The sequence below is a fragment of the Gambusia affinis genome, linkage group LG11, assembly GCF_019740435.1.
Source record: "Gambusia affinis linkage group LG11, SWU_Gaff_1.0, whole genome shotgun sequence".
In the NCBI taxonomy this organism is placed as follows: domain Eukaryota; kingdom Metazoa; phylum Chordata; class Actinopteri; order Cyprinodontiformes; family Poeciliidae; genus Gambusia; species Gambusia affinis.
The window spans coordinates 3,533,135-3,542,932 of NC_057878.1; the positions used below are offsets into that span (position 1 = coordinate 3,533,135).

General features: G+C 39.6%; 2 protein-coding genes across 3 annotated transcripts in view; one reads left to right on the forward strand and one right to left on the reverse strand.

Annotated features, from left to right (window-relative positions):
• The window catches only part of kdm6a (lysine (K)-specific demethylase 6A), a 40,423-nt gene extending 35,837 nt beyond the window's left edge, over nucleotides 1–4,586 (reverse strand). The window contains exons 1-4 of one of the 2 annotated variants that reach the window (XM_044131250.1): nucleotides 3,685–4,586; nucleotides 3,484–3,547; nucleotides 941–1,049; nucleotides 775–824 (exon numbers count right to left, since the gene is read on the reverse strand). In XM_044131250.1, the coding sequence (XP_043987185.1) occupies nucleotides 775–824; nucleotides 941–1,049; nucleotides 3,484–3,547; nucleotides 3,685–3,842 (381 nt within the window). In that variant the 5' untranslated portion in view covers nucleotides 3,843–4,586. The remainder of the gene's footprint in view (nucleotides 1–774; nucleotides 825–940; nucleotides 1,050–3,483; nucleotides 3,548–3,684) is intronic. The other variant, XM_044131249.1, reaches the window with a different exon arrangement.
• Nucleotides 4,587–5,941: 1,355 nt separating this feature from the next.
• Nucleotides 5,942–9,711, forward strand: fundc1 (FUN14 domain containing 1). Its single transcript, XM_044132605.1, has 5 exons — nucleotides 5,942–6,085; nucleotides 6,483–6,636; nucleotides 7,208–7,283; nucleotides 7,360–7,488; nucleotides 8,969–9,711. Exons 1-5 carry the CDS (start codon nucleotides 6,067–6,069, stop codon nucleotides 9,044–9,046), a joined length of 456 nt encoding a protein of 151 aa, XP_043988540.1. The 5' UTR covers nucleotides 5,942–6,066; the 3' UTR covers nucleotides 9,047–9,711.
• Nucleotides 9,712–9,798: the final 87 nt, after the last annotated feature.

The following is a 9,798-nucleotide window of genomic DNA, read 5'->3' on the forward strand; positions in this document are numbered from 1 at the left end:
CAATGTGGGACCTGTGATGATAACTAATGTTGCTGGACGATAAATTGCCCCAGAAATTATTGCGATAAATGATAATGTTGTTTTGAGACCATTTTCAAGTAACATAATGGTAATGCAAGAAGACATTCTCAAAGACCAATATTACATTCTAATGAACGTTTTTTTTGTTTTTTTTTTATCTGGTAATTTTTAAGACATTTTAAGTATCTAAAATAAACAAACAAAACAAACAACAAAAGGAATTATATAGTCTCTTTAAACAAAACTGTCCTTCAAAACAAAGTCCAGTTGAGACCAAAACAGTAGACTGAAAACTTTTGTCATCCAGTTTTTTGTAAAAAGAGAGAAAAAATAGAAATGATAAATCATTCAAATGGAAATTATTGAGCTCCGTGTAATTGATCTTGTGATTAACTGATTTATTGCTTATTAAGGCAGGCCTAGACAAAATGGGGCCGAACTTCTGGAAGTCATGCTAGCAGGGAGTCAGAATATGATTACAAATTCCTGGTTGTGGCGGAACGGCCCGAAAAACCGGGTTCTTTAATATGTTTAAACATCTTCACCTGCAACAGCTAATTATTTACAGTTGAAGCCAGAAACTTACACATACAGAATAAAATGATTCAACTTTTTATTGTACTGCCTGACGTTAAATCAAAACCAAACTTCTCTTTTCTTTCTCTCTCTTGGATTAATTATGTAAAAGAGTTTGTGTCACAATTTGCTCTCCATTTGATAAGCTGCGATCTGGAAAACGCGCATCAGACTCACCTTCCAGTAGTCCGACTGTAAACTGAAGTACCTCTGGTATGCAGATAATGCTGAGTGAAGGACGAGACAACAAACACCAACATGAGGGAGTCATTTTGGAACAATATGAAAAGCTTAAGATTCAGTTCATCAAGTTATTTATTACAGTATAATAAATGATTGTTACCTTTTGAATATTCCTCCAGCAGGAGGTTGAAGTGGCCGAGCTGGCAGAAGACGTCAGGATCCACCTTGCCCTCTGCTTTCAGGATGAGGCCGTCGTAGCAGCTCACAGCCTAAAGCAACGACATCAAGGCGAGGGCTCAGTGGCCACACCGAGCCAACGTTACAGTTTAAACAGTCTGAGGAAGGCTTTGCAATGCTCCTAGAAGGTCATAATCTGACACGTTCAGGAGCCGTTTTGCATCCTACGAGCCAAATGCCCAAATATGGACTCGGAGTTGGTATCTAAACAACGGCTAAACAAATGAGGCTCGATGCGCAGAGTGCCAGCTGACACAAGAAAGCCAGGAAAATGGTTGGGGAGAAGCAACGTGCAGCATTTAGACATTTTACAACCACGGCTTTGTAGAATGAAACCTCACATGTAAACCTTGGACATTTACCCCGAGACGCAAAGCAAACTGGAGCTGGACTCTAGCTGAACACAGGGTTTCCTGTAACGATTAATCCACATCTCTGATAAAAATTAACAAATAAATTGGTAAAAATAAATTTATTTAACCACTTAAGCTCTTTATACAATTAATGGAAATACATTAAAAGACGCTAGTTACCAATTTAATTCCTGTTTTAGACATTTGTTTATAGCAGTTGATTATTGGGACAATCTAATAAAAAATAAAAAAAAATGTAAATTCTGCAGATTTTCCATTTAACCACGTAAGCCATTTTATACAATATTACACGTTCATAAAAAGACACAGCAAATGAATTCATTTTTTAAAAGAGGAAAACATGATTGATTTAGTAAATTATTATGAAATTAACCGATTAATCAGATTTTTATGCATCTTTGTCAATTAACCAATAAGGCCTTTTACACAATATTGGAAATGCGTTAACAGATGCAACCAAATGATTAATTCAGTTCTTTAAAAAAAAAAAAAAAAAACACAACATTTTCCTGCTCAGAAGTCAATAACTGCATTCCTTTAGTGAATAATAAATCATTTGCAGCTAATTATGTATAGCACAATCAAGTAACTATGTTACCTTCAGTTGTAAAAATGCTTTGTGTATCAAATATGACTTAAAGGAAATGTTATTTCATAATCACATCATTCCTCCAGTAACCCTTTAACAATGTTTTCAACAGCGTTGCACTGAAAAGTAGCTCGTATAATGAGCAGTTCCACCAGGTTTCTGCTAATTGCTACTGGATAGTCTTGAGGAGCTGAAAGCAGGAGGGCTATCTGTAATACAGAAGCTTGAAAACTGCAGCTCTGAAGAGGAGCTGTGCTTCAAAGACAGGGCTCAGTCCAACCAGGTGTTTTGCACAGCTTATGTGTTCCTGGATAATATTTTAAGTTCATCTAATGACGTTTTAAATGCCCCCACTTGTTTTGACATTATGACTCTTTGGAAAGTGTTGCCAACATGCCTTCTCAACCCTTGGATATATTGTCCTCCTGCTATGTCTCCACCTCCAGTGAGCCACATGTTGAACAAACAGTCCGCACGGGCAGTTTTGTGGCAGAAACACGGACTGTAATAACACACGCTTTGTGTGTTCTCTCCAAGCAGGGCACATTTACTCCGTCTGGCGCTCCCGGCTTCCGCTTTAATCACTCATCTTTGTTATAAACACTGAACGCCCTCGTCGTGATTATCTCTCATCCGAATGAAGGTTAGCCTAGCCGCAGCAGCTACCTACCTAGCCAGCTAGGGCAGCAAACCTTTTCTGGGTATTTTCTTCCCTTCCCCGCCATTTTGGGTGACACGAAGCAGCCATTATTTTTTGCAACCTTAGCACAAGGCATGTATTTTAGCCCAAAATGTCAAAACCGACGTTGAAAAAGGGGGTGCATACGTGCGAGTGCAAACGGGTGTACACCGCTGGACGGTTAGCCGCTGCATGCTAACCGGAGAGAGAGCTGACGCACAATCAAACTCTTGCTGTCTTGTTTTGTGCCACCCGAATATTGCTGCTAACTTGGAAACTAATATTACAAAAACACACGCAAACTGTTAGATTTGTGTCCACGTGCAGCTCTGTAATTCACTTTAACTACACAAACACAAAAGTTATCACTATTTCCCTGTACAGAAACGGGGCGCTTCTCTGCGTATGTAACAAACTCAAGAAAGTAACAGCAGGTGTGAAGATAATATGATTTGCCATGCTTATGATGCACACGATATAGTTAGGCTGTCGCTATAAAATGCGACCGTAAATGCTGAACGATGACAGTTCTGTTAGGGCGGAGATGCGTTCAGTTTCACCGTAAAACAGCGTTGTCTCTGTTATCAAAGGTGCGTTTCACACCGATGTACGCCTGCCGCTGCGTTATATCCCTGGAATAACTCTGTTTCTACAGGCGGTCGCTGGCTCAGCTTTAAAGTTGGGAGAGAAATTGAAGGCCAGGATGCACTCATACACGTAGAGCAGCGTTGGGAGGTCTGTACCATTCGTTTCAGGTTGGATATGTGTCTCATCAGAGGAGATAGCGGCCAGAGGCGGCTGTGAGACTGATTTTAGTGGCATACCTTTAACAGCAAGGCCTTCGTTCTGGCGCCATCTTCTTGAAGCCCATGAAATCCAAACAGTGAACTGCAAGTAAAGGACAGACAACGGTTCCGTATTACTTAGTGGGGGGAGCGATCATGTTATCAACTTCACTAGTAGAAGCTACAGAACAACAGAAAAATACACGCGAATAAGACTGTTCTTGCAGTTAGGCATCTAACCTGTCAATTCCGACCAGGCTCTCCTTTTCCTGTGCTGTTAGCTTCGGAAAGTCCTCTTCGATTTCAGTCGCTTTTCCCGACGCCATTTTCTCCTCGTCATTAGCAGCAACGCCGAGGCTCCGGGCAGCGGCCGTGAGCGACAGTCCGCACGATTTCATGGCGAGAGACCGAGAGGGGGAGCGGGACCGGGCGACTCCGGCGGAACTCGGCAGCAGCGGGACCGTCGCACACCTATCCAGGGTTAAAACGGGGCGTAGCGTGATTCTTGCCAAATCCTCAAGGAAGCGACCCTTTCAAGTTCCCCTCCGCGCTCTTCATTGTACGTCAAAACAGTGCGCGTATTCCAGTCCCGGTTTATGCATGGAGTTGGCGTAATGTGGGGCCAGAAGTGAGAAAGTTGTTTGATAAGCTCGCAAACTTCCCCCCAACCAGCGGCTCAAAGTTGTTGTAATTGTGTCACATAGGCAAACGCACGCCGCCACCGTCGGCACGCCCTCCACTCCGTGTGGCCAATCAGCGGCGTTCCTCCGCGGTCACATGAGGGCCTTCAGTTGATGGGTCGCGAACACGCGCACGCACACATCAAAACGTGCTCCGACGGCCCGCCTCGTGCCGCGCGATTGGGCTTTCTCATTGTATTATGATTACGTAACCGAAATTTCCCTGATTCCTATTGGTCAACGCAGTTGTCGGTCTGGTCAAGGATATTTGTTGCAACGTTGCACATGGACTTTTTGATAAATACCAAAAGAAAAAAAAGAAAAAGAAAAAATACATCCAAATCACACATTGAAACAGGTTGTAAACATATCAATAACTCTGAACATACCTCACCCCACAAAGAAGAGAATATTCTGTAACTTATTTTCGATTTTATTAAAATTACTGGACGTTGTTTGTAAATATTCCATTTAATATGATTTATTTGCCGTTTTGGCTTTCTTTATTGGAAGCCCCACACAAGAGATACAAAAAAGATAGGAAAAAACAAATAAATAAAATAAATAGATAGATAGATAGATAGATAGATAGATAGATAGATAGATAGATAGATAGATAGATAGATAGATAGATAGATAGATAGATAGATAGATAGATAGATAGATAGATAGATAGATAGATAGATAGATAGATAGATAGATAGATAGATAGATAGATAGATAGATAGATAGAATACAAACGTTTACAACTTTCATTCAGTTTATTAGCTTTTAAATGCATCTCCTATTTGGCAGAATGTTGTAGTACAATAATTTTTTGCTGTCAGAATTAGAGATATTTATGAAATCTTAACATTCTTGAAATTTAACTGTAATTCAAATTTAATGCTGGAAATTTAATGCAGTTACTTTTAAGATAGCTATGAAGTTGTTTTTACTCTTCACTTTATATGGCAAGAAGGTCTAAGCATAAATATGTCAAAGGGTATCTGAAACCGCTTTCTCTATGTATGTAACTAAATGTAACTTAAATTACATATGACTAGGTCATCCTAATAAGAGTTTACTGTTTGCAACTAAGGATATTCCAGATTACATTGGCTATATCTGAAATAGATTTTAATTTTGTATATTTGAAATAAAAAAATTTAACTAAAAATTAAACATTATGGATTTCAGATAGCCAGAATATTTTTTCTAAACACCACATATGTTCTTACGGCTATACTGAGATGATTCTTTCTGTCAATGAAGACAATTTTAACATAAATATTTAAAGGTGCATATTAAAACTTTTTAAAACATATACAGTATGTTTTCAAAAGAGCAGGGCCAGGCAGTAGATTTATTTATGAAAAATGTGCTGGTTTGAATACAAAGTTGATTTTTCTAAGAGTTAAAGGTTCATGGGTGGCTGAATTTATTCAAAGAAAAAACCTGTACATCTAAAAAATAGAAGCGGCAGTAAAAAAATAAAATTAAAAAGAAAGAAAAAAAAGCTATCTATCTGAATTATCTTGTTTATTTAATGATGTTGTGAATACACCTGCCTTTGTGTTTTCACAAAAAAATAATTGGTATCAACCATATATGGAAAACTTACTCCATAGATTCCGTAAAATGTTCTATTTCACATCTGCTATTTACTGTGTTGTAACTTCTAAGGAAGAGGACCATATGGCCGACGAATAGGGACTTTTGACTTAAAAGAAAAAAGAAAAAAAAAGCAGAAAGAATAAAAGTCAAAATACTTTTTTCCAGTAGGGCTGAAGCCGTTCTGTATCTCAATAAATCAACCCAAGCTATTCCCATTCCGCTCCGTGTGATAGAGAACATGTTTCTGTAGAGACGCAGACAGACTTCTCCTTCCTTTTCTCCGTGCAATTTATGCAAATGACGGCGGACGCACAGGAATCTGGGGGACAGCCCAGCACACTCCAAAATGGCGAACCGCAACAAGGGTAAGCGCATCTACTAAAAAAAAAAACGCTCTCCGTCCTGTAGCTAAACTCGAGAACATTCTCCGAGTGTCACTCAAACATTTTCCAAGTCTGTTCATTGTTGTCCTACAGCTGGAAGCCATGTTTTCTGTAGCAGTAACTTTTTTATTTCAGCTGCTAGCTCCACCTGTCTGAAGCTAACGCTATGCTTCTCAGGCCGGAGAACTTCACAGGGTTCAGAAAGCAGCCTTCCCGTCGTCAGCTGTCTCTGTATACCTCACATCATTCTAACTGTGACATTCGAGCTAATTCACTTTACCACAAGTGAATAACAGCGCCCAGGGAGCTGCATTAAGTTGAGGTCTTGGTAGCTGCTCTTTGGTACCTGATGCTAACTCTGTGTATTTTCCACATAAAGATGTAGAAGAGGAAATTTACGACAAGGTCGTGGATCTGACGGAGTACGCCAAACGGCAGCGATGGTGGAACCGCCTATTCGGGAAGAACTCCGGGCCCGTAGCGGAGAAGTACTCCGTGGCCACACAGATTGCAATTGGAGGAGTGAGTGGATGGTAAATATTTACCTTCCTAACGTACCGTGCTGCCTTCAGGGGCCGCGTGTTATCCGTACTGCCCAGCTTTCCAAGGTTAAACGCTCGCATACATCCGGTACAATGCGTGGAAAAAACAGCCCACTGAATTTGTTAATCTAAACAAAATTCTAATGGCGTTGATGTAATTAATGGAATTTCTTTTCTTCCAGACAAGCAGTGGATAACATGCTTTTTTTATATAGGCTTTACAACATTTTAAGAGACAATTAGTTTCTTAAAGCTGCAGTATGCAACTTTGTAAAATATATATATATATATATATATATATATATATATATATATATATATATATATATATATATATATATATATATATATATATTTTACATTATATGTACTTCCTGCCATTTCCATGCCCTCACACCAATTGGAGATGCACCAAACTTTGCTAGAACCGAACCAGACCTGACAATGGGGAAGAAGCTTTAGTTACCCAATGAACAAATACGAAGCTGTTTCACATTTCTTTGTGAGGTAGTAACTCTCATTTCATTTGAACCCCCTTGCTGTTGTGTATGTTTGGCTGTAGGTGCACAGGTTATCTCTTCCAGAAGGTGGGGAAGGTTGCTGCCACAGCCGTAGGTGGAGGTCTTCTGTTGCTGCAGGTATCGTTGCACCTCTGTTTGTCCTGGAACATCTCAAGCTCTCCCTTCCGTTTCATTGGCCTGACTCTGCTTTCAGATAGCCAATAACACCGGCTACATCCAGGTGGACTGGAAGAGGGTGGAGAAGGATGTGAACAAAGCTAAGAAGCAGCTGAAGAAGGGAACAGATCAAGCAGTCCCAGAGCTAAACACGTTCATGGAAAAGGTGAGGTTCAAGGGAGACTGGGAATGAGAATTGTCTGGTTCTTCGTGGTCAATCTGCTGGGACTTTCCTGCTAACAGCAAACTATTGTACATCCTCCATTATTTCAGATATAAGCTTTCTCTTTGGATTGAATTTCTGGCAAACAATTGTCACATTTTTACATCAAATATTTCAAAGAAAAAATTGGACATTCGGTGGTTCAGAAGTCATAAATTTGAAAAAAAGAAAAATGTTTTTTTAATAATTAAAGCCGTGACTACCCCATATTAAGGGGGCAGTATTATTTAAAGTTGACTTTTTTGAGCTTTACATCATGTCATAATGTTACTTCTTCAAAAACATACCTAATCGAGTGTTGCCTTAATTCTTTGATGCATGTTTGAGAAATACTTTTATCTCCATGGCAACCATTCAGCTGTGCAAAATGCCTGGTTGAATCTAGCGATCCCTTCCAGGACGAAGCTCCTCCTCAGAGTTACAGTTTCTGAGCTTCTGTCTCACAGAGCTGTTGTATATTCGACTAATTCAAAGAATAAAATGAGTGGAATGGATTATTCAGATTAACTTTAGCGACACATAACAACCGTAACCGATCATCCTGCAGGATCCGATCTAAAATTGGGCATATTCAAGATGATGGATTGTCTTAGCCCTTTTATCTCAGCCTGTGGGGTTTTCCCATAGTGCAGCTTGTTTAATGTGACAGGTAGCCAATCAGAAAGTGCGGTGATGGAGGGGAATCCCAAACAGTTAACGTGGCGCTTGGTTTAGTGCATAGTGCAGCTGCTCCGCAGTCATTTATCCAATGTTTTTTTTTTTTTTTTGTTACGTCTTTTATTTCTTAAAATGAGTCCACAAACTATCATTATTGCTTTTGCTGGATTTTTCTCTGGAACCAGGATGTTCGTGAGTGAAATCGGTTCGTGTGTGGTGTGTTGCTAATGCATGTGGCTGGACACACAAACCGATCGAACCTCTTTAACTTTTATCAGCTCTGTGGTCACAGAGGTTTGGGAAATCGGTTCTTATATCGTGTTGTGTGAACCAGACTTAAGACTCACAAGCTCCACTCCTCTCCTCTTGACCAATGCCCTAACGCTCTGACTCTGGTCCTTATGGTAATGTTTACATATCCCTTCAAAATAAAATGCAGATGTGCCACAAAAACGAACATTTTACTTTAATGAAAATTTTAACTCGCGATAACGACAAAACAATGGCAGCTCTGAGCTTGTTTCTCTGCAAGGAGACGGTCCCATCTAGGAAAGATGGGAAACAATGACACCTGAAGTGTTGCTTATGCACAGGATACTTGGTCTGTAAGTAGCGAAGCTGTTTGAAAGCTTCATTCCCTCATTAGCGATCCGCATATCATGCAGAGCGGGCTTGGAATGTGGGAATCACTTTTCTTTTCATGTTTGTCTCCATTAATTCTTGAAGCTGATTTTGAACTGAGACATCATTTCTATGTTTTTTTCAGTCCACAGAGTTCGTGAAGAAGAACATCGGGGTCACCGGCGGTTTCGTGGGAGGGTTCCTGCTCGGTCTGGCGTCTTAGGTTGTGCCAAAGCAGAAGAGTCTGCGTCCCCCTGTCGATACAAAGTCATTATCATTATTCAGGGATTCTGAATTGTTTTTCGGCAGCAAGCAGCCAGTTTCAGTTACGCTTCCAGATATACGTTTCTTTTTTAAACTGCACACCATTTTGTTTCTGAAACTGTACAACCACATCAATATACTGTTAGTGGGAAAGTCAGGCTTCTTATCGGGCCGAATATGACCTTTTACAGTATGTAGCATGCTCAGGCTTAAAGCTGAAGAACATGGAGGCTTTCTAGATGTTATGTTCTATTTATTTGAAACAAACTGAATTTGTTCCAGAAGGAAAACAAACACATGCACTATTTATGCCAGATATTGAGTGGCTAATTACCTTTTTTTTAAAAATTCGCATTAAGTTTTCAATCAATGCCACTGTTGTAATTTTCAAATCCAAACATTGCAATCTTTATTATAAAATCCTGATTGTTACTATTAAGTGCTGATGGATGTGGAAATTGCATTGCCTTCTTCAGAGGTGCGAAATGGGTTACATCTGCCACACTAGCGTCTCCTTTTTATATATATGTGTATGTATTGTTGAGCGTAGAATTAATGTCTATAATGATGTTAGTGGGAGACTGGATTGCTTACTCTTCAAGAAAATAAAAATGATTATGTTAAGTGTTTGCATTTGTCTTTTTTTTTACTGACCTAAAGTGAAGGACAAAGTAAAGTTTATGTCCTTTACATTGGCCAACTATGAATAGT